The 25,751-nt window shown below is 45.2% G+C and overlaps 1 protein-coding gene across 3 annotated transcripts; it reads left to right on the top strand.

The window, feature by feature from the left end:
- The first annotated feature begins 41 nt into the window (after positions 1-41).
- On the top strand, positions 42-24,582 carry LOC141084735 (uncharacterized). 3 transcript variants are annotated; one of them, XM_073569615.1, is made up of 5 exons: positions 5,701-5,988; positions 11,480-11,615; positions 13,611-13,729; positions 18,044-18,158; positions 23,518-24,582. In XM_073569615.1, the coding sequence occupies exons 3-5, from the start codon at positions 13,682-13,684 to the stop codon at positions 24,102-24,104; spliced, it is 750 nt and encodes a 249-aa protein (XP_073425716.1). In that variant the 5' UTR covers positions 5,701-5,988; positions 11,480-11,615; positions 13,611-13,681; the 3' UTR covers positions 24,105-24,582. The 3 variants fall into 3 exon arrangements, with proteins under 3 accessions (XP_073425718.1, XP_073425716.1, XP_073425717.1); XM_073569617.1 differs by lacking the exons at positions 5,701-5,988; positions 11,480-11,615 and adding an exon at positions 42-226; XM_073569616.1 differs by lacking the exon at positions 11,480-11,615 and having other exon boundaries at positions 5,702-5,988.
- Positions 24,583-25,751: the final 1,169 nt, after the last annotated feature.

Below are 25,751 nucleotides of genomic sequence, written 5' to 3'. Positions count from 1 at the left end.
AGTCCTGGATTTTAACATTAATCCATATGGAAAGCCAACAGGTGAATAATCATCGGAATGTCACTGCACCTGTATTTGGCTGCACGGGTACAACGCACGCCAATGAACGCAATCTGCAAACTGATAACCGGGAGATAACAGCAAAGCAAATGTCAGATCCAAGGATTAACACAAATGGGAAGGAGTCACTGCCGAAAATACCCGGCAATTCCTGGAAACAAAGGAGGTAATTGGTCGTTTGCTTTTATATATCTACTAACTAGATGGAGGTCGGATGCTATGGCATCGGGAGGGCAGTAATGTCATGATGGGGGCAGGCTTTACAGCGTTGAGAATCTCTCCCCCATGTGCTCACCCACCTATCCACTCTCTCTTTCCCCATGTGCTGACTTCTCCCGTCTGTGCTCTCCTCTTTGACCTGTCTACCCCATGTGCCGCCCCCCTTGTCTGCTGTCTCGCTCCTTCCTGTGCTGTTCTCCCCCCCTGTGCTCTGTCTCTCTCACCCCTGTGTCTGACCGTGTACGGAGCATACCACAGCTCCTGGGCAGGGGAGGAAGCAAAACACAATACTGACAGTACAGCAGGAGATCGCAGAGGATTCATTTTGTGAGGTGAAATATTGTTTAAAAACAGTCAGTGAAATATTTCACCTCACAAAATGTATCCTCTGTGATCTCCTGCTGTATTGTCACTATTGTCTTTTGCTTCCTCCCCTGCCCAGGAGATGTGGTATGCTCCGTACACGGTCAGACACAGACAATTTTTAAAGTTCGGGGGAAAACCCCTTTAATGTGACCGGCTTCCTCTGCCTGTAGACACGTTGCGCGTCTGCTGCTGGGATCAGCCGAATGATTCACTGCGCCTAGGTGGAATTCTCGCAGGTGCAGTGCGACGGTGTTCCACTGGTGGTACCGCGCAAGAGGCTGTGCGAGTGTGTGGGTGTATGAGTGTGAGTGTGTGAATGTGAGTGTCTGTGTGAGAGTGTGTGAGTCTGAGTATGTGAGTGAGAGTGTGTGTGTGTGGTGCGACGGTGTTTCGCTGGTGGTACCAGCAGCAGTTTCCATATTGAGACACCCATCACTTGGGTGTCCCAAGATGGCGGTCATTGAACTTCATCCCCTTGGAATTCTGGGATACGGTGACATCTGGACAGAACAGGAAATTAAAACATTACAAGGCAATTATATAAATAGAGGGGATAGGTATAGTGAGTGCAGCTCTGGAGTATAATACAGGATGTAACTCAGGATCAGTAATGTAATGTATGTACACAGTGACTCCACCAGCAGAATAGTGAGTGCAGCTCTGGGGTATAATACAGGATGTAACTCAGGATCAGTAATGTAATGTATGTACACAGTGACTGCACCAGCAGAATAGTGAGTGCAGCGCTGGAGTATAATACAGGAGGTAACTCAGGATCAGTAATGTAATGTATGTACACAGTGACTCCACCAGCAGAATAGTGAGTGCAGCTCTGGGGTATAATACAGGATGTAACTCAGGATCAGTAATGTAATGTATGTACACAGTGACTGCACCAGCAGAATAGTGAGTGCAGCTCTGGAGTATAATACAGGAGGTAACTCAGGATCAGTAATGTAATGTATGTACACAGTGACTGCACCAGCAGAATAGTGAGTGCAGCGCTGGAGTATAATACAGGAGGTAACTCAGGATCAGTAATGTAATGTATGTACACAGTGACTCCACCAGCAGAATAGTGAGTGCAGCTCTGGGGTATAATACAGGATGTAACTCAGGATCAGTAATGTAATGTATGTACACAGTGACTCCACCAGCAGAATAGTGAGTGCAGCTCTGGAGTATAATACAGGAGGTAACTCAGGATCAGTAATGTAATGTATGTACACAGTGACTGCACCAGCAGAATAGTGAGTGCAGCTCTGGAGTATAATACAGGATGTAATTCAGGATCAGTAATTGTACACAGTGACTGCACAAGCAGAATAGTGAGTGCAGCTCTGGAGTATAATACAGGATGTAACTCAGGATCAGTAATGTAATGTATGTACACAGTGTGTGCACCAGCAGAATAGTAAGTGCAGCTCTGGAGTATAATACAGGATGTAACTCAGGATCAGTAATGTATGTACACAGTGACTGCACCAGCAGAATAGTGAGTGCAGCTCTGGAGTATAATACAGGATGTAACTCAGGATCAGTAATGTAATGTATGTACACAGTGACTGCACCAGCAGAATAGTGAGTGCAGCTCTGGAGTATAATACAGGATGTAACTCAGGATCAGTAATTGTACACAGTGACTGCACAAGCAGAATAGTGAGTGCAGCTCTGGAGTATAATACAGGATGTAACTCAGGATCAGTAATGTAATGTATGTACACAGTGACTAAGCCAGCAGAATAGTGAGTGCAGCTCTGGGGTATAATACAGGATGTAACTCAGGATCAGTAATGTAATGTATGTACACAGTGACTGCACCAGCACAATAGTGAGTGCAGCTCTGGAGTATAATACAGGATGTACCTCAGGATCTGTACAGTATTGCATGTACACAGTGACTGCACCAGCAGAATAGTGAGTGCAGCTCTGGAGTATAATACAGGATGTAACTCAGGATCAGTAATGTAATGTATGTACACAGTGACTAAGCCAGCAGAATAGTGAGTGCAGCTCCGGGGTATAATACAGGATGTAACTCAGGATCAGTAATGTAATGTATGTACGCAGTGACTGCACCAGCAGAATAGTGAGTGCAGCTCTGGGGTATAATACAGGATGTAACTCAGGATCAGTAATGTAATGTATGTACACAGTGACTGCACCAGCACAATAGTGAGTGCAGCTCTGGAGTATAATACAGGATGTAACTCAGGATCAGTAATGTAATGTATGTACACAGTGACTGCACCAGCACAATAGTGAGTGCAGCTCTGGAGTATAATACAGGATGTACCTCAGGATCTGTACAGTATTGCATGTATAGTGTAATCAGTGACTGCACCAGTTCCTGTAATTTTATCTTTACATTATGGTTTCAGTTATGGATATTTCTTTCAAGAACTGCTCACAGTTGAATGACTTTACTGTTTGGTTTGTTGATCATGTCCTGAAACATTTGCTAACTTCCCTTTTAGCATATTCCCCATGCACTCGCATTCTTCCACAGACTAGTTATTATTTTTGCCCTGAGACTGGGCAGCGCCGGTGTCTGGATATGATGTAGGTAGTGCAGCGATGCTCGGTGCGTCCTCGGGTTATAAAACCATGTTCTGCACTCTATTACATAAATACGAGGCAGGACATCGAAGAGAGGAGGAAGAACTAATAAGACGGCCATGAATATAACAACACAAGCTAATGAGATTCTTAGGCTATGTGCACACGTGCGGAAATGCCATGGAAATTTCCGCAGCAATTCTGCAACTCCCTGCCACGGGAAATCCGCATGCGGAATTCCCGCGAAAAACTAGCGATTTGCAGGCGTAATTAGCTTGCAGAATACTAGCATTTTCCAAGCGATCTGTAGCATCGCTTGGAAAACTGATTGACAGGTTGGTCACACTTATCAAGCATAGTGTTTGACAAGTGTGACTAACTTTTTAATATTGAGGCCGCCTATGCAGCATCAATAGTAAAAGATTGAATGTTAAAAATAATTTTAAAAAAATAAAAATTCGTGATATTCTCACCTTCCGGTGTCCCCCGCAGCCTTCCCGATCCTCAGTGATGCTCCCGGCAAGTCCCGTTCCCAGCGATGCCTTGCGACAATGACCCCAGATGACGCAGCATCCCGCGAGACCGCTACTTCATCACAGATCATTGTCGTAAGGCATTGCTGGGAACGGGACTTCCCGGGAGCATCACTGAGGATCGGGAAGGCTGCGGGGGACACCGGAAGGTGAGAATATCACGATTTTTTATTTTTATTCTTTTTTTAATAGGGATATGGTACCCAGAGGACAGACTCCTCTCCTCCAGACCCTGGGTACCATCCGCACATTTTCCGCTTACTTTGTGCATGGTGGGCATAGCCACATGCGGAAAGTAAGCGGAACAATGCATTCCTATGTGTGCGGAATTCCCGCGATTCCGCAAAAAGAATGAGCATGCTGCGTATTTTTCCGTGATGCGATTCCGCCATGGAAAAATACACAGCATTAGCACAGCATGTGCAAAATGCCACTGAATACAATGGGTTGCTTCTTTTATGCGTTTTCGTCGCAAAAAAATGCAGCAAAAACGCATAAAATCCGCGGCAGTTCCGTATGTCTGCACACAGCCTCATAGTGGTGAAAACCATCTGTCCAATAATCTTTTCACAGGATTGCAGTGAGGAGGAGTTTTAAGGGGGCGGTGGACACATCTGCACCCTGTCACTCTCAGGGTGTGTGCAGACGCTGCGGAATCCGCTGCGGATTAATCCGCACAGATTTGGCAAAAAACGCAGATAATCCGCAGGTCAAAAGACCTGCGGATTATCTGCGGTTTTGCCTGCGGTTTGGTCCTGCGGATTCACCATCTCCACAATGGTGGAGATAGGAACCCGCTGCGGATTCCGCAGAAAGAATTGACATGTCAATTCTTTCTGCGGTTTCAAAACCGCAGCAAATCCGCGCGGATTTTTCCGCAACGTCAGCATAGCGGGGTTTTTTTACCATTCATTTGAATGGTACTGTACACCGCAGCTAAAACTGCTGCGGGTCCGCAGCGGCCAAAACCGCAGCGGAAACGCAGCGGAATCCGCAGCGTGTGCACATACCCTCACAGAACTATTTTAGGCTCAGCCTTCTGTGGTGATTCATCGCTGGATTATTCCCAAAATAACTAAATGTAACTTGTAATAGCTAAGAACTTGTAATAACTAAACAGTGCAAAGCTGAGCCGTGCTTGTTGCCTACAGCAGACAGATCAGTAATGCGCAACGGCAAATGCTGCTCTATTGATACATATGGCAGAAGATAATCCTCTGCCATGTGCATCAACATTTGAAATTTCTCCTGACACATCTTTCAGCAGCAGGCAAGAATCACAGCTCAGCTCTGCATTGCCGAGTAATTAAAAGCTCTGTTGTGGAGAAGTGCAGGAGAGCTGAGCTCTGCTAGAACCAGCTAATGATGTAAATCGCACAGGCAGCTATACTGATGTTAGATGGCAGAAGATAAAATCAGGCCGACAGAGCTCTGTACAGAAGCAGAGTGTGCACAGAGGTGTAAGGTGAATTCTACACTTAGATTAGCTTGATGAATACTCTCGGGCAAGTCTGGAGCACACAAGAGGAGAAAGGGGTCTACAGCACTAAGGAGAAGCAGGGTGCTGCTGGGAAATGTAGTTTAACGATAAATTTACTCTGCTTTGTGAAAAATAGTGCATGCACAGTGTGTAGTGGTACGCCCCCTAGTGGTGGCTGTGGGAAATCAGAATTGTATCATCTCTTTGTCTGTGCAGGAGATTTGGAACTCTGTATCAAGAAAAATGCTAATGACACATTAGGAAATTAATCAGTGCAGAATTTGTTACTTTAACTTTATTTTTGTTGTTTTTTTATGTTGCAACTTTTCAGACACTGCTCCATTGTTTCCACTTTCCTCCCACCGTGTGAGGATGGCATTCAGCGCCTCGCATTCACCTGTGTGCTCGGGGCGTGCCGAGCAGCCGTCATGGTGCAGGGAACGCCTCTGTTTGCACAATTCATCTTTGTCTGCAGTTTTATTTGCATAAAAGTTACTCTACAATTCGGAACGTGGCAGGTTGGACGGACTGAAGGGCGACATCACTGCGCCGGAGTGACAGGCCGGCCCGTCCCCTGACAGTAGATACAGTTGCTGTGTTGTTTTTCTTCTTGGATCCTGAGACAAAAGGGTCCGTCGGTGGCGACCGTCCATCCCTGGGGGCTGGAAACAGGAGCGCTGCTCCAGCTGAGGGAGAAGGAGACGTGTAGGGAAGGCTGGCACACTGCAGAATGCTGGAGATGTATGGAGGGCAGGGTCACCTATACTGACGGTAGGTACTGGCCACCAAGGGTCCTTGTGCTTCCTAACATAGGCAGAGGCACACTGCCATCCTGGGTGCGCCGCGCGCTCTACGATTTGGGGACTTTTAATATGGGAGCCTATGGGTGATGGATGCCGCTCAGCACCGGTAGGTCTGTGGGTTCTTTTTGGGAAATCCAAAAATTAACTCCTCCAGACAAGAACCCGGTCCATAGGTTTAGGGGCAATGTGAGTTGGGGGCTGATGGTCGTGATGGTTCCAGGAGTGACGAAGTCCATGATGTAACAGCGCAGACCCCCACACAAAAGGGTCAATCTCCTGCTCGTGCAGCCACAACCTAAGGAATCTGCTCGCGTCCTCTAAGACCTCGGGATTCCTGACATCGATACCGGTTCTGTTTCACAGCGTCCGACCTGAAGAACTTTCCATGGAGTCCATGTAAATAACCAGAGACTTACATCAGTGCCAAAGAGAACTGAATCTCTGCCCAAGACTGGTATCAGCATGTGCAACTGGTATAACCTGGGCATCTCCTGTATATAACTATATATATATACATCTGCTATAACCTGGGTATCTCCTGTATATAATTATATATGTACAGCCGGCATAACCTGGGCATCTCCTGTATATAATTATATATGTACAGCTGGTATAACCTGGGCATATCCTGTATATAATTATATATGTACAGCCAGTATAACCTGGGCATCTCCTGTGTATAATTATATATGTAACAGCTGGTATAACCTGGGCATCCCCTGTAAATAATCATATATGTACAGCTGGTATAACCTGGGCATCCCCTGTAAATAATTATATATGTACAGCTGGTATAACTTGGGCATCTCCTGTATATAATTATATATATATATACAGCTGGTATAACCTGGTCATCTCCTGTATATAATTATATATGTTCAGCTGGTATAACCTGGGCATCTCCTGTATATAATTATATATATACAGCTGGTATAACCTGGGCATCCCCTGTATATAATTATATATGTACAGCTGGTGTAACCTGGGTATCTCCTGTACATAATTATGTATGTTCAGCTGGTATAACCTGGGCATCTCCTGTATATAATTACATATACACAGCTGGTATAACCTGGGCATCCCCTGTATATAATTATATATGTTCAGCTGGTATAATCTGGGCATCTCCTGTATATAATTATATATATACACAGCTGGTATAACCTGGGCATCTCCGGTATATAATTATATATACACAGCTGGTATAACCTGGGCATCTCCTGTCTATAATTATATATGTACAGCCGGTATAACCTGGGCATCTTCACTGTATAATTATATATGTACAGCTGGTACTACCTGGGCATCTCCTGTATATAATTATATATGTTCAGCTGGTATAACCTGGGCATCTCCTGTATATAATTATATATACACAGCTGGTATAACCTGGGCATCCCCTGTATATAATTATATATGTTCAGCTGGTATAACCTGGGCATCTCCTGTATATAATTATATATACACAGCTGGTATAACCTGGGCATCTCCTGTATATAATTATATATACACAGCTGGTATAACCTGGGCATCTCCTGTGTATAATTATATATGTACAGCCGGTATAACCTGGGCATCTTCAGTGTATAATTATATATGTACAGCTGGTACAACCTGGGCATCTCCTGTATATAATTATATATGTTCAGCTGGTATAACCTGGGCATCTCCTGTATATAATTATATATGTACAGCTGGTATAACCTGGTCATCTCCTGTATATAATTATATATGTACAGCTGGTATAACCTGGGCATCTCCTGTATATAATTATACATGTACAGCCAGTATAACCTGGGCATCTCCTGTATATAATTATATATGTATAGCTGGTATAACCTGGGCATCTCCTGTATATAATTATATATGTACAGCTGGTATAACCTGGGCATCTTCTGTATATAATTATATATGTACAGCTGGTATAACCTGGGCATCTTCTGTATATAATTATATATGTACAGCCGATATATCCTGGGCATCTCCTGTATATAATTATATATGTACAGCCGGCATAACCTGGGCATCTCCTGTATATAATTATATATGTACAGCTGGTATAACCTGGGCATCTTCTGTATATAATTATATATGTACAGCCGATATAGCCTGGGCATCTCCTGTATATAATTATATATGTACAGCCGGCATAACCTGGGCATCTCCTGTATATAATTATATATGTACAGCTGGTATATCCTGGGCATCTTCTGTATATAATTATATATGTACAGCCGATATAGCCTGGGCATCTCCTGTATATAATTATATATGTACAGCTGGTATAACCTGGGCATCTCCTGTATATAATTATATATGTACAGCTGGTATAACCTGGGCATCTCCTGTATATAATTATATATGTACAGCTGGTATAACCTGGGCATCTCCTGTATACAATTATATATGTACAGCTGGTATAATTTATACATCTTCTTGTATACATTGATATGTAGCATGCCGGTATAACCTGGGCAGTATATAAATATATAATGTTGATGGTGTATCGTAATAATAGGCCATCAGTTTTAGATCCCGGATGACCCCTCTGACTGTGTCTATGCAGCAGATTGGGGGCTCCTGTACACCCCCTGCATGTGATGTGACCTGTGTGCGTCCATCGTGCTCGGCTCTTCCATCCATCGTTAGTGGATATACAGGAGAAATTAGAATATCATCGAAAAGTGAATTTATTTCAGTTCTTCATTGCAAAAAGTGACTCTCCTATATTATATGGAGCCATTACACACAGAGTGATCTATTTCACGTATTTATTTCTGTTAATGCTGATGATTATGGCTTACAACTGTCACGGTCCCTGCCGCGGCTGCTTACCTGCGTTGTTCCATCTCCCGGCGCACTCCTGCTTCTCGGCGCGTCCCCACGCCTGAACTCCGGGTACCCCGGCGCCGGGCCTGCGCACTATGTTGCTCCTGACACGCCGGCCTCCAGGAACTGTGACGCGGTGGCGCCGCCCCCAACATGGCGGCGCCCACCAGCCACTTCTGCTCGGCGTCAGGCCAGGTAAGACGCCTGACTATCATTTGCGGTGACGCTGCCTTCCCTGTCAGCGTTCGCTTTGTCTCAGGCCCTGTCCTCCGTCCCTGTTTGCGCTACCGCTGGTAGCTCCTTCTCTGCACCTCCTGCTTGCTCTGAGTCGGCCTTAAGCTCTTGTGTCTCTCCCTGTCCTGCCTCTCCCGGCTACCTGCCTGTGCCTTCTATTCCCCAAGTACACCTGTCGTCCACCTCAGCCTTCCGGGTGCTGTCTTACCTGTACCTTGCCTTTCTCTCTTGCAGCCTCCAGTCTCCACCATCCTCTGTGTCCCGGTCCTGTGCCCTGTCCCTGCTCCGTGGTCTCCGTGCTCTTCTGTGCCTAGCAGCTCGGTTTCCTCTGTGCCTGCTTTCCGGTGTTTAGCCCCAGTCGCCCCTTTGGCTCCGGCTGTCACGATTCCATCCTCTGTGGGCCTGCCCCTAACACTCCCTGTATAGGGGTTGGCTACACCTGGTCCGCTCGCCCTCGGGGGCTCTGGGACCGTGACCCAGAGGGTCCACTCCCGGGTTGTCTTCTCATCTCCTCCCCGAAACAGCATACCGTAACAACAGCCAATGTCATTATCTCAGTAAATTAGAATATTTTATAACAGCTTGAAAAATGATTGTAAAATCCGAAATGTACTGAAATGTATGATCAGTAATTGCACTCAATACTTGGTCGGGGCTCCTTTTGCATCAATTACTGCATCAATGCGGCGTGGCATGGAGGCGATCAGCCTGTGGCACTGCTGAGGGGTTATGGAAGCCCAGGTTGCTTTGATAGCAGCCTTCAGCTCGTCTGCATTGTTGGGTCTGGTGTCTCTCATTTTCCTCTTGACAATACTCCATAGATTCTCTATGGGGTTAAGGTCAGGTGAGTTTGCTGCCAATCAAGCCCAGTGATACTGTTGTGTGTACACCAGGTATTGGTACTTTTGGCCGTGTGGACAGGGGCCAAGTCCTGCTGGAGAATGACATTTCCATCTCCATAAAGCTTGTCAGCAGAGGGAAGCATGAAGTGCTCTAGAATGTCCTGGTAGACGGCTGCGCTGACTTTGGTCTTGGTAAAACACAGTGGACCTACACCAGCAGATGACATGGCTCCCCAAACCATCACTGATGGTGGAGACTTCACACTAGACCTCCAGCAGCTTGGATTGTGGCCTCTCCACTCTTCCTCCAGACTCTGGGACCGCGATTTCCAAATGAAATGCAAAATTTATTTCCATCTGAAAACAACACAACACCTAGGACCACGGACAACAGTCCGGTTCTTTTTCTCCTTGGCCCAGGTAAGACGCTTCTGGCGTTGTCTATTGGTCATGAGTGGCTGACACAAGGAATGTGACACTTGTAGCCCATGTCCTGGATACGTCTGTGTGGTGGCTCTTGAAGGAATGACTCCAGCAGCAGTCCACTCCTTGTGAACCTCCCCAAAAAATTTTGAATGTCCTTTTTCTAACAATCCTTTCCAGGCTGCGGTTATCCCTGTTGCTTGTGCACCTTTTTCTACCGCACTTTTTCCTTCCACTCTACTTTCCATTAATATTCTTGGATACAGCACTGTGTGAACAGCCGTCTTCTTTAGCAATGACCTTTTGTGGCTTCCCCTCCTTGTGGAGTGTGTCAGTGACTGCCTTCTGGACATCTGTCAGGTCAGCAGTCTTCCCCATGATTGTGGAGCTACTGAAACAGACTAAGGGACCTTATAAACACTTAGGAGCCTTTACAGGTGTTTATTGTTATAAAGTATTCTAATTTCCTGAGATAATGACTTTTGGGTTCTCATTGGCTGTAAGCCATAGTCATCAACATTACCAGAAATAAACCCGTGAAATAGATCACTCTGTGTGTAATGACGCTATAGAATAGAGGAGAGTCACTTTTTGTATTGGAGAACAGAAATAAATTCACTTTTTAATGATACTCTCATTTTGGGAGGAGCGCCTGTATATAATGATTCATTCTTTGCTCCTCTCCTGTCGGCACCGGTGTTTGCACTTTCACACAGTGACAAAATGTTTACTTTGCTCTCTGCTGTTCACCTTCACATTTACTCTTTTTCCCCTCTGGGATGTGAACCCATCAGCTCCTAGAAAATCTACAGAGAGGTTTCCTATAACCAGTCCCTACGGCGCGGCCGCGCGAGTCCCTACGGTCACCATACGGCCCCTTATCTATGGTTATACACTATGGAGGCAGCACACTGTTTGCTCTTCGGGTGTTTCCAGTTTTAGAGTAAAAGTCCCTCCAGGTGAAAACTTCACTGCATAATAAAATGTTTAACAACTTTTTATTGAAGTTTGTGTCGAAATTGTGACGTCATTAAGATCTCTGCTTGTTGTCAGTGAATGGGAGCATTTAACCCTGTGCAACCCTAGAACATCCTCTGTGACGCTAATGCTTTTTTATCTACATTGTAACAGACTGTCCACACTGGATACATTTCTTGCACTCTCTAGTATGGATTAGGTATCGACAGGTTGTGAAGGTCTGGATCGTTTTCATTCGCTGATGGCCACCAGAGATCTTGCAGTGGTGATGAACTGAATCTCTGTGTGGGTGAGTCCTTTGTGTCATGGTCCTAGATAGGGACTGGACTTGGGACCAAGAATTGTTTAAAGGGGTCCTCCGAACGTATGTGGCATAGTCACAGGTTGTTTTTTGAGTGGGGAGAATTCTATAGGAGGTCAGGGGACCACCATTTAGTCGCCACCCACCAATCTCTGCTTTTCCTGCTCCAGTGATGACATGTTAACATTACATGTGACCGCTGCAGCCAATCATTGGTTGTAGAGGTGCTTCTGCCACTTAACTCACTTTTGCAGCCAATGAATGGCAGCAACGATTGCATAAAAGTGGCATCATTACCCTTTAACAGGGAATTAATACTTTGTTTTATGGGGGGGCGCTCCAGTGGCATTATTACTTGGTTAGGTAGCACAATATTTGTCCTGTCCCAGGCGCTGGTAGCCATGCTGCAGTACCGGGCGGTGAGCCAGGGAAGCCGAATAAGATGGGACAACCCCTTTAAGGGTTTTTGTGACTCTGCAGCGTAGTTTCTCCAATGTCAAGAGGAATGTGGTTCAAATCCTGGGAAGTCACCTGCGCGTGACCCGCTGCCCACTTCTCCGATATCCTCCATCAGCGAGAACACTGCGCTCATTGTGTCTTTGTCTTACTGTTGATCAAGTAGGTGTAGGACTCATCTCCAAGGACCCATCCGACAATACAGAGCGAAGCGCAGTAATAGGGGCTGTCCAGAAAAAGGCATTTTATTTTTATTGGATTTTATTTTTGATATTCTCTATCTCAATGTTAAAATGAACCTACCCTTAAAATTATAGACTGTTCACGTCTTTGTTAGTGGGCAAACTTACAAAATCAGCAAGGGATCAAATACTTATTTCCCCCACTGTATGCTGTATATCAATATATGGTGAACCCGGGCAAGTGCCAGGGCCCAATGTGCTGGGGGGAACGAGTCTCCTCAGGGGCTGAGCCTGCTCCATGCAGCACAGCCGCCTTCTGTGCTATACAGCTGGCACCCGAGCATAACTGCTGTGATTGGAGACAGGGAATCTGTCACCTTTTTTTCGAATATGAGCTGCCGGCACCGCCATCAGGGGCTTATCTACAGCATTCTGTAATGCATTCTGTAATGCTGTAGATAAGCCCCCGATGTAACCTGAAAGACAAGAAAAAACACATTAGATTATACTCACTGGGGGGGGGGGCGGTCCGGTCCGATGGGTGCCACGGTCCAGCGCATCACATCTTCACACGATGCCGTCCTCTTCTTTCCTTCCTGTCGTGGCTCCGGCACAGGCGCACTATATCTGCCCTGTTGGGGGCAGAGCAGAGTCCTGCAGTGCGCAGGCTCCGGAAAAGGTCAGAGAGGTCCGGAGCTGCGATGGGAAGGAAGGAAGAGGACGTCATCGTATGAAGATGGGAGGCCCTGGGCCGGACCACGACACCCATCGGACCGGACCGCCCCCTCCGGTGAGTATAATCTAACTAATTTTTCTTCTCTTTCAGGTTACATCGGGGGCTTATCTACAGCATGCTGTAGATAAGCCCCTGATGGCGGTGCCGGTAGCTCATATTCGAAAAAAGGGGTGACAGATTCCCTTTAACAGCTTAGATGCCCACGACCATTGTGACGTTCACAAGGTTGGAGATGGGCGTTGGATGGTTTTATTATGGCCGGTAGTGTCTGCCATGTTTGCACACCTGTGCCTGGGTTTCATAGGAGAACAGTAATTGTACACTTCCTGCAATATGGAAATATTACCATCACAATGATGCATTATCTACGGGTGCTTCGTAGTCCTGTGTTCACTGCCGAAGCTGCAGCGAGACTGAATCTGACAATACGTAGCGCACACAGGGGACCTGACAAGGTTGCAGCATCGTGTGTGTGCAGTGCAGCACGTGAGCCGCCATGTAAACACAGCGACTATTATCATACAAAACAGTGCCATTGTGCTCTGCACCGCCACATAGCGCAGGTATAAACCCGAGGTCTGTCGTGTGTCTGCTTTGTCTTTTCTGCAGGTGTTCCTGGCAGATCATAGAGGACGACACAGGGCGCTCTCACCCATAAGGTCACTACGGATCCCAGTAAGATGGAGGCTCCAGATGAGAAGGCTTTGGATGATGAGAGCAATCTGGAGGTAAGGTGGAGACTTGGTACGAGATGATGAGAGTAATCTACAGGGGATTGGGGTTCGTTCAGGTCCAAATGTTTTACACAATCATGGACAGGACTCCATCAAGACTAGTTTTCAGGCTGTGGACGTAAACAAGAATGTTTCTATTCACTGACAGCAAGCGAACATCATAGATCAGAAATGTCCCAGGCTTTGTTCACATTGGCAGTCATGACCTGGGGTAAAATGTTGACTTCTACTGGGGTATGCTGGGGTTCCACCAGCATTTTGGTCATCTTTAGTGGTGCCGTATGCTCCATCCTGATGATGCTTTACTATAGAAGTACCCATAGCACAAGACTGGGAAGTGAATGGAGATCCCGTACAGTCCCTTGCATAGCTGGGTGGTGGGGGCTGCTATGCAGGAAATCAAGCAGCGAAGGGGCACAGCGCTACAGCAGCACAGCTTCTCCTAGATTCCCAGGAAGTCAGACCCCACTAATCGTAATGTGATCACAGATACAAGCAGCATACCATCATTTATGAGATTGGAACACTCCTAAATGACAGCATTATGTCTGCCAGCAACCACCACAAGGGGGAGCTCTGTATACAGAGATACACGATAAGATCCTGTCTGCAGACACCAGTAGGGGGGGCTCCCTGTATACAGAGACACATGATAAGATTCTGTCTGCAGTCACCACTAGGGGGAGCTCCCTGTATACAGAGATACATGATAAGATCCTGTCTGCAGCCACCACTAGGGGGAGTTCTGTGTATACAGACATACATGATAAGATACTGTCTGCAGCCACCGCTAGGGGGAGCTCCCTGTATACAGAGATACATGATAAGATCCTGTCTGCAGCCACCACTAGGAGGAGCTCCCTGTATACAGAGATACATGATAAGATTCTGTCTGCAGTCACCACTAGGAGAAGCTCCCTGTATACAGAGATACATGATAAGATTCTGTCTGCAGCCACCACTAGGGGGGAGTTCTGTATACAGAGATACATGATAAGATCCTGTCTGCAGTCATCACTAGGGGGAGCTCCCTGTATACAGAGATACGTGATAAGATCCTGTGTGCAGCGACCACTAGGGGGAGCTCCCTGTATACAGAGATACATGATAAGATTCTGTCTGCAGCCACCACTAGGGGGAGCTCCCTGTATACAGAGATACATGATGAGATCCTGTCTGCATCCACCACTAGGGGGAGCTCTGTATACAGAGATACATTATAAGATCCTGTCTGCAGTCACCACTAGGGGGAGCTCCCTGTATACAGAGATACATGATAAGATCCTGTCTGCAGTCACCACTAGGGGGAGCTCCCTGTATACAGAGATACATGATAAGATCCTGTCTGCAGCCACCACTAGGGGGAGCTCCCTGTATACAGAGATACATGATAAGATTCTGTCTGCAGCCACCACTAGGGGGAGCTCCCTGTATACAGAGATACATGATGAGATCCTGTCTGCATCCACCACTAGGGGGAGCTCTGTATACAGAGATACATTATAAGATCCTGTCTGCAGTCACCACTAGGGGGAGCTCCCTGTATACAGAGATACATGATAAGATCCTGTCTGCAGCTACCACTAGGGGGAGCTCTGTTGTGAGTTCATTCTCTGGTTCACCAGTTGTGAGTTCTCCTTCCAGAATCCCTCTGGTGGTAACGGGAGGTAGTGAGGCTGATTTGATCGGTGGGGATCTGCCACCTGAGAATGAGGATGACGATTGGATCTCAAGAGTCTCAGATTGGATTTAAGACAGCCGACGCCCTATTCAGTTGCTGGTGATTCCTTATGCTTATCAGGTCTTGCTTCTCAGCTCTGTTCCAGTCAGCTCAAGCTAAGTGTCTCTGTTAATGTTCACACTTGATTTTGTTGTTCTATTCAGTTTTTTGCGTGGTCTGCCTGCCCCGGCTTGGGCTGTGCTGAATTTCCACTCTTATTTATCTGTGTTTGCCAATTTGCTTTTTGTCCCTTACTAGTTCGGTCTCTTTTTGCTCTGTCTCAGAATATTTCAGAGTGCTGATATAGTGGGAGAAGTCTAGTGACTTCAGGGTTAATTTTGTTATCAGAAGTGTTTGACATTATTTTGTAGGGTTTTGGGCAGATTGCAGACAGTGTCTGTCCTTTCCTCTCCTTTCTAGTTAGTTTGGGCCCCATCGTTTGCGCAGCCTATTTTTCTACCTGTGTTTGTGTTTTCATCTTCGGCCGTGACGAGGCGTCTAGGTTCATCGTAGGCACGCTCCACTGCTGCTGCTAGTTGTGTGGTAGGATCAGGGATCTGCAATCTGCATAGATACCAACCTCTCTGGTTTTTCTGGGCTTAGCATGTTTAGGTTTTTTCCTCCTCGGTGACCCATTCATAACAGAGCTCCCTGTATACAGAGATACATGATAAGATCCTGTCTGCAGCCACCACTAGGGGGAGCTCCTCGTATACAGAGATACATGATAAGATCCTGTCTGCAATCATCTCTAGGGGAAGCTCTGTATACAGAGATACATGATAAGATCCTGTCTGCAGCCACCACTAGGGGGAGCTCCTTGTTTACAGAGATACATGATAAGATTCTGTCTGCAGTCACTACTCTGGGGAGCTCCCTGTATACAGAGATACATGATAAGATTCTGTCTGCAGCCACCACTAGGGGGAGCTCCCTGTATACAGAGATGCATGATAAGATTCTGTCTGCAGTCACCACTAGGGGGAGCGCCGTGTGTACAGAGATACATGATAAGATCCTGTCTGCAGTCACCACTAGGGGGAGCTCCATGTATACAGAGATACATGATAAGATCCTGTCTGCAGTCACCACTAGGGGGAGCTCCCTGTATACAGAGATACATTATAAGATCCTGTCTGCAGTCACTACTAGGGGGAGCTCCCTGTATACAGAGATACATGATAAGATTCTGTCTGCAGTCACCACTAGGGGGAACTCTCTGTATACAGAGATACATGATAAGATCCTGTCTGCAGTCACCACTAGGGGGAGCTCCCTGTATACTGAGATAAATGATAAGATATTGCCTGCAGCCACCACTAGGGGGAGCTCCCCGTATAATGAGATACATGATAAGATATTGTCTTCAGTCACCACTAGGGGGAGCTCCCTGTATACAGAGATATATGATAAGATATTGTCTTCAGTCACCACTAGGGGGAGCTGCCTGCATAGTGTGTCATCACTGAGGTCAATGGATAAACTGTATGCATGACACTTTTGGGCTTCAGACTTTTCCAGCAAGTTCACCTGAGTTCTTACATGGGATTAGCGTGTCAGCCACAGAATTTCTTTTCACCGACCTCTTCCGTGTGGACAGAAATTTGAATCCTTTATTTACATGACTATAAATAAAGAGTTGTATTAGACAAAGGATGTAAGAAGGGAGGATTGTGTACAGAGAGATACAAAAGCTCCATGGTCCCAAATCACATGTATTATGGGTTTTTGGAAAGAATAAATATTATTTTTTAAAGCCACCCCCATAACCACATCCCCGTGACTCCAATAACCATTCTTTAATCTTTATTTGGTTGCAGCGGCTGCGTCATTCTAGTGGTCTCCAAATCGAGGGGCTTTTATCAGATACATACCTGGCAGATACAGTACATGCATGAGAGGGAGGAGGATGCAGCTGCAGTGCTCTACATACTGTGAGACAGAGGAGGGGGATGCAGCTGCGGCGCTCTACATGCTTTGAGAGGGAGGAGGAGGATGCAGCTGCAGTGCTCTACATGCTGTGAGACGGAGGAGGGGAATGCAGCTGCAGTGCTCTACATACTGTGAGACGGAGGAGGGGGATGCAGCTGCGGCGCTCTACATACTGTGAGACGGAGGAGGGGGATGCAGCTGCAGTGCTCTACATGCTGTGAGAGGGAGGAAGAGGATGCAGCTGCAGTCCTCTACATACTGTGAGATGGAGGAGGGGGATGCAGCTGCAGTGCTTTACATACTGTGAGACGGAGGATGGGGATGCTGCTGCAGTGCTCTACATGCTTTGAGAGGGAGGAGGAGGATGCAGCTTGCTCTACATGCTTTGAGAGGGAGGAGGAGGATGCAGCTGCAGTGCTCTACATACTGTGAGACGGAGGAGGGGGATGCAGCTGCAGTGCTCTACATACTGTGAGACGGAGGAGGGGGATGCAGCTGCAGTGTTCTACTTGCTGTGTGAGAGAAGATAGAGCTGCCAGGGAGAATTCTGATTGGCCCAGCTCTGACACCGCACACTCTACACCCATAGACAGTGACAAAGAGACATTACCGCAACATGGGAGCAGTTTAGTTCTGTCATGTTCTCATCTTTTTAGGGTGAAGATTTCTTCAGTCGGCTCACTGATGAAGAGAAGGAGTGTCTGCAGTATTTACTGGCGACCATTGATTCCTTAGACCAGGACGAGGACGAAAATGCAAACAACGACGCAGGTAATAATAATAACAGAAACTGAGCCGATGAATCAGGAATCGGGTGATTGACGGGTGTAAAATCATTAATAAAAAACCAGTTACAGCAGACCGCATTCTTCCTTCCCGGATACTGTTACACTTTTATCTTATCTTGCAGAGATGGAGAACGCGATTTTACTGGGAGGGTGGAGAGATGTGATTTGGGGCAACTGTAGTCTTTATAAATGGATTGTTGGGCCTCATAGCGAACGTCTGAATACAACCACACCCGGACACGAGCAATCGGATTGGATAAACCTGGGCGACTGTGTGTGATGTCCCCTACAGGTTTAGGGGCAAACCGTGTGGATACGGTATTATTCATCACCCATTAATAATTCTGACAAGACTCCTGAAATATCATACCCCAGACCATGAACCAAAACCCTCAAAGACCAGATACCCAAATTATCAGACACCAAACCAGACCCCATAACTATCAGACCACTGACCCCTAAATTATCAGAACAGACCCCTAAATTATCAAACACTAGACCCTTAAATTAGTAGCCCTCAGACCAGACCCCTACATTATTGGCCCCCTGACCACAAAATGATCAGACCCCAGACAAGATGCTTTAATTTTCAGACCCCAAACCAGCCCTTTAAATTATCAGACACAAGACAAAACTAGTAAATTATCAGATTACAGACCAGACCCTAAATTATTGGACCCCTGATCTCTAAATTTTGAGAACCCAAATTTTTAGACATAAGATCCCTAAATTAACAGATCCCAAATCCCTAAAGAAGCAAATTATCAAAGCTATACATGACTAGACCCTTTACCAGACCTCTAAGTAATCAGACCCCAGACCAGACTCCTAGATTATTAGACCCCAGACCAGACCCCTAAATTATCAGAGCCAAGAACCCAGAATTTTATTAAGACATCTAGTCCCTAAATGATCAAATTGCACACCAGACCCCTTAACTATTAGACTCTTGACCCCTAAATTATGATCCAGACCCAAAACACCTACATTATCAAACCTCAGAGCAGACCTCTAGATTATCGGATCCCTGACCCCTAAGATATTAGACCCGACCTTTCGATTATCAGTATCCAGACCCCTAAATAATCAGGCTGAATACCCTTATCTTATCAAGCCGAATACCGGACCTCTACGTAATCAGACCCCAAACACCTACATTTTCAGACCGCAGATCAGACCCACAAATTATTAGACCCCCAGACCTCACCAAGGGTCTGATGATTGAGGGGTCCGGTCTTGGACTGTCCCCATTGCCCAGGTCTACATTATCCTTGTGTTTTCAGTATTTCTTTTCCGAGCAGTCGCTCAGGTTATTTCTTGGTGTAACCTGAGCCGCTGATCTCCAGGCAGCAGATGGTACGGGTATTATTTGACAATTTGAATGCTCCTGTGGAATATTTTTGGGGCAGAGGCTAATTATCCCAATACTCTCGCTGCTCGTGTGTTTTTATCTTTTCTATTTAAGATGCAGATGCATAATGAGCGGTACATATACCCCTCCACCGCCCCGGCCAAATACAAGGGGGCGACGTGGTCATAAAATCATAGAATGGTAGAGTTGAAAGGGACCTCCTGGGCCATCTGGTCCAACCCCCTGCTCAAAGCAGGATCCGCTAAATCATCCCAGTCAGATGTCTGTCCAGCCTCTGTTTGAAGACTTCCATCGAAGGAGAACTCACCACTTCTCGTGGCAGCCTGTTCCACTCATTGATCACTCTGTCAAAAGTGTGTACTAAAATATCAAAGGATGAAAAACGATGATGGATTCAAGTCCAGAAATAATAAATATTATAAATGATCAATTACTCATAGTCTATAGGCAGCTGCTTATGGAAGGGGTTCGCTGCCACTAGTGGTAGAGAGCGGTACTGCACATTACACAAGTAACCGCTGCAGGAACCTAAAGTTTGATTTTTTTTTGTGTGTGTTTTCTGACAGATTACGATGACAAAAAAAAAATGTTATGTTGTTTTTGATCAGTTTTTGTCCAAGTACATAGTTGTATAATTGCGTTTTCTGTCCAGTATGTATTGCATCCAGAATTTTCATACATTTTTGTTTTTCGCTGTGTCCTGGGATTGAAATCAATCTGGTGATCATTCCCTGTGTCCCCTGTGTTCCTCCTGGTCTTTGTAACCCATTGTGCCTCCTCCTTCTCTTCTGCACTTTCTCCATCCTTCACTAATTGACTCTAACCTCTTTTGAGGTTTTTAACCCAAATTTGTCAAAAGTCCCAATTTTTTCAAAAATGTCAAATGTTGGGATTATAAACCACCGCGCCAATACGGATTTACACTGGGGGGGGCCTATGGATGTAATCTTTTTTATCGTGTGTCAGGCTCCATCATTCTTACCTAGTCCTGCTCAAGGAACATTTGCCTCTGTCATCAGGTGGCGCTGCGCCGACGATGGAGGGGGCAGTAATGTCAGCATCATTGGGTGACACAGTCAAGTGCATTGGTGTGTCTGGGACTTGTGGTTCTGTCAAACCAGGGAGTATGTGTATCTGCAGACCAGCAAGTCAGCTCTCTGCTGAGCACCACATCCTATGTAAACTCCCACCAATTAGTATACTGATCCTGGTATGTTTGCCCAAATTAATGCAGCTTATTTGATTCTCGTCCTGACATGGACTGACTTAATCTTCCGTTTGCCTTACTATTCTGACTCTTTATTCCATCTTCCTGTTTCTGATCTCGGCTCCGTTACCTTTTTTGGTACCTATCCTCTCTGGATTTGGCCCAACATGTCAACTTTTCTCTGCCAGCTCGTTCTACATTCCAGCAGCTACTCTGTGGACACAACCCAGGAGCCCCTTATATTAGTTCAGATCCCTTTATAGGAAGGCTGAAGGTCAGGGCATCTATGGGATCTGCTAAACAGAGTGCAAAAATTGTGCTATTAAAGGGAACCTCTTAGCAAAAACAAAATAGCATTAACTGTAGACATATCACAGAAAAATACCATTTATAATGTTTGGCAACATTATGGATAATGGAAGAGCGACTACGAGGAGAAAATGAAATTATATTCTCCCTGCAGCCGCTCGCTTCCAGTAATCAGGGCGGCACAGGGATCTGTGATCAGTCCACGTTCACTACACAAAAATCAGACTGCACTCCAAGAAATACTGATGACACTCAGATCATACTCTGATCAAGATCTCAAAATACTTGGTAAATATTTCTCATCTGTAAGAAAAATGGATGTGTAAATGAGGCCTAAGACAGCAGAGAGTCAGGGTGCAGATCTCAGAAGAGGGGTCAGATCACATGCCCACCCAAAAACCGCACCTACAATATTTTTTATGTTCGAGTGTATTTACACCCTATGTAAGTTGTTAAAAAAATTGTTACAAATTTACTAGGGAACACACATTACGGTTCCTGAAAGGACACTTTAGGAGTGGTTTTGATAAGCCCACTTTTGTGATCTAAATTGTGGGACTGTTTTGGCCTCATTAGGACAATTTTTTGCCATTATTTCACCAAAAAGAAAAATAAAACATAAAACTAATAATAATAAAAAACTGGGATGTGTAAATATACCCTAAAGATCACCTGTATTTTTTGTGGAAGAAGTGGCCAGTTTTGCCTAAATGGTACCTCCAAAAGGAAACTTGCATGAAAACGGGCTCCAACATTTATGTATCAATGGTCTGTTATCGGTATAAGCTACTATTATTACATTCCTGACAGCCCCTTTAAAAGTGAGACTGGGTCATTTCCCGTCCCGCCGGAGTTCTCCTTGTGGACTAATACACAGTCCAGAGCTGTAATCATCATACAAACATCCCTACCACGTCAATCTCAGCAAGTAAACAGCAATAAAAGCTTTTAAAGCAGCTTTAAAGTGCTAAATATATTTGCTTTAATGACCGCGAATGTTGATAGTGTCCTCACGTTCAACTGCATGACTACCTAAAAATAGAAAGTATGAAAGGTGTCAAAAACGGAGAAGGTGAAAGATGATCCAATACGAAATGATGGGAGCAGGACTATAGCTTGTACAGTGTTCATATAGGGTGTACAGTATCGAAAAGTATGACGCAAGTGTTCATTGATAGAGTGAGGCGTATGCGGTTGTGCAAGGGTCCTCAATTCCCTCTGTGGAAGACCAGACAAATGCTTCCAGGGGCAGGCTCGTTTCCCCTGCTCTTCCGGATGGCCATGAGTTTTACTGTGGAGAGAAAAATAGTGATGGTTCACCCAATGCATCAACACTGTGACCCCTTGATTCATGGCAATCAATGGAGATCCCAGAGGTCTAACTACGCAATCATATTCTGATCACCTATCCAATGAGATGGGATTGGCCAAGTAGAATAAAGATTGATGCATTACCCTGATCTGGCAACCAGTACGGGCAATCTTCACTTCTGCGGCCGACGTCCTCAGCCTGGGTTCCTCAGCGCCTCATGTGCTTTCTAGGTCCCACAACATCATAGCAACGTGTGAGGCCCAGGCACTAAACTTTGCAAGTCATCATGATGTGTGTCACTTCACAACGTCATTTGGAGGCTAGAAAGGATGAGAGGCGCAAAGGATGCTGTCTACAGAAATAAAGACTGCCCGGCTACCATGGAGGATTGGACTGAATGTTGGATCATGGAGGCCCAAATCTTTTTTGCTCAACCCTAAAGAATGCCTCTTTAATTCTTTCTTTAGCTTTGACCAAGAAAAATAATAGTGGAGATATGTAGCTTTCTTGTTGTCTTGGGCATTATTTTATATTGCATATACCCTCTGGGTAATGATATGCCCAATGTGCCACAGGAAAAATGTCCATAACCACCACAGACCCCATAATGTATGGCCATCTTTTCCCTAACATCTAATTAGAAGTCCACCTTTCATACTGAAAATAGTCCCAAATATTATGCAGGGAAGTGCATTTTGATAGCAACTTTGCTCATGCAAACTACACACTGGATTTCATTGGATTTTCTGGTGGTGGCCTTATAGATCTATGCCTGAGGTCATCTTCTGGCCTCCCACAGACTCCAAATTTTCTTGGGGTGCACATTCATCCAACAAAGATGCCTTCTGCCTGGTTGACCCCACTGTGACTATCTAAATTGGTCAATGGTGGACCGTGGGTCCATGATAAAATCGGTACACATCCATCCAACAAAAAAGCCTTCTGCCAAGTTGACCCCACTGTGACTATCTAAATTGATTAATGGTGTACCATGGATCCATGATAAAGTCAGTATACATCCATGCAACAAGGAAGCCTTCTGCCAGGTTAATCCCACTTCCATGATTAAGTCATCAAATACCTGACCTCAGTCCTGAAAATCTGATCGTAACATCTAATTACTGCTCTTTATTTCTCTCCAGATTCCAATGAACATTTGAGGAACTCCTCTGGACTTCCAGATCTTAACAGCAGCAGGAAAGGGTTGACCGAAAGCGTAAATCAATCTAACAAATCGGAGCACGAGCCAACGCCATCCAAGATGAAGATCATTAAATCTCTCTCCGAAGATGGCCCAGGATTATCCATCACCGTTACTCCAGACACAGGACAGAAGACCACCAGCTCTCATCCAAGCCACCTGAGAAAATTTGACACCATAATGAGGTCGGGGGTCAATGTCCAGGAGCTTAGAGCTCGATTTATCCATCAACAAGCCAATCCTTCTTTCGAAGATTCTTCCAAGGAAACAGAACTTTCTTCGGATTCCAAAGAGGTGCCCCAGGCAACTTGTAACCAGATGTCTCCTAGACAAGAGGCTTTGCAAAAGTTGGGTTTGCTAAAAATAAATCAAGGCAGCACAAACACCCATAAAGAACTACATGGTTTGGACCAAAACACAACAGAAAAAAACAACGAGATAAACCAAAACCACTCAAAAGAAGGGGTCAACTTACCTCGGTCTTATGAAAGGAAACCAGGAGCTTTTAACAGAGTTTGGCCGCCATAATCCTCCTTTTTTTACCCCCGAAAGACTTGCCATAGACTGTGTATTTACCAATGTGCAGCATACAGATGAATTTTATATCAATTTTAATTATTTTTTTGGGAGGAAAGAATTCTGTTCAAGAATTTTGGTTACTTTTACTTTTCAATGGGTGCAACTCTATTGACTCACATCACATGCATTGCAATGGGGTACAAAATTGCCTTCTATGGCAGTACTTGACCACAAGTTGTGTTTAGCACTGCATTTCAACTCCATTCATTTCAGTGGAGCCTAGCTGCAATACCAGATACAACCACAGGACAGGTGTGGCTCTGTTTCCAGAAACAGGCAGCCATGTTCAAAAGAAAAATAAACTAGACCGCTCACACTCTCTAAGTTTTAGGTTTGTCAGGCTCAACTAAGTCGCACTTTAGTACCTTTTTACCAGGTGTATTCGCTCTTGAGTAGAGTTGAGCGACTTTGGTCGGATCGGGTTCCATGAAACAAAATTTGTTTCAGATGAAACTGGTCCGACTAGGCCAAAAAAAGTCGGAGTTTCGACGGATCCCGACCCCAATGCAAGTCAATGGGAAATAAAAGTAGGCATTGAGCGGATGACATTCATCCACTCAATGCCGACTTTTATTCCCCATTGACTTGCATTGGGGTCGGGTTTCGGACGAAACTCCGACTTTTTTTTGCCCTAGTCGGACCAGTTTCATCTGAAACAAATTTTGTTTCATGGAACCCGATCCGACCAAAGTCGCTCAACTCTACTCTTGAGCTTTTACAGGTGTAAAATATCAAAATTATTGTTAGGCCTGGGTCACACTTGTGAGAAACTGGCACGAGTCTCGTGTCTCAATACCTGGCACTGTCGCCGGCACTCGGGACTGGAGTGTGCGGCTGCATGTATTTCTATGCAGCCGAGCGCTCCGGTCTGAGTGCCGGCGGCAGTGCCGGGTATTGAGACGCGAGACTCGTGCTAGTTTCTCACAAGTGTGACCCCGGCCTTACAGAGATTTCTGACAACGCTTTCATGTTGATGAATACTCGCAGTGCAAATCAGGCCTTAATTAACATACTAATGGACCAGTGTAAAATCGGATGTATGAATTAATAAAAATTATTTTAAGAATGATTAATAATAAAAATAATAATTTAATTTTCAATCATTTATTTCTTTCCGGAAGGAAAAAGGAAGCTTCTGACAAAGCTTGGACGCCACACTACTCATGGCAACTACTTTTCTTTTTTTCAGTTATTTTTGGATTTTATGTTTTTTGTTTTGTTTTTTTTAGTTGATTGGGGGTTAAAATGGGAAAATTGTACATTGAGTTATTAAAATTACATTGTTGGTCCTTCGGCCCACGTGTGACGCACAATATCACCCTTAATACCAATGTCAATAATCGGCTAAGTGGCGTATCATAAAAAGAAAAGATTGTGTGCTTTAACGGGAAAGCATTGACTGTTTAACCCCTTGTGCAGCTTGCAGTACAAAAAAAATCAGATTTTTGGTTATTTTAACACATTTTTTTGGGGGGGTGGAATAGCTCCAAAATCCTCAAAAATTGCTTGGAAAACACCATGCTGCTCATATGAGGAAGGTTTTTTTTTAGCATGGATTTTTTTTTTTTCCTAAAGTGGTTTTGAAAAATGCCTGGT

Source organism: Dendrobates tinctorius, unplaced genomic scaffold, assembly GCF_039654945.1.
Source record: "Dendrobates tinctorius isolate UK_male_01 unplaced genomic scaffold, ASM3965494v1 ptg000027l, whole genome shotgun sequence".
Lineage (NCBI taxonomy): Eukaryota > Metazoa > Chordata > Amphibia > Anura > Dendrobatidae > Dendrobates > Dendrobates tinctorius.
This window is presented reverse-complemented; position numbering and strand designations above follow the sequence as displayed.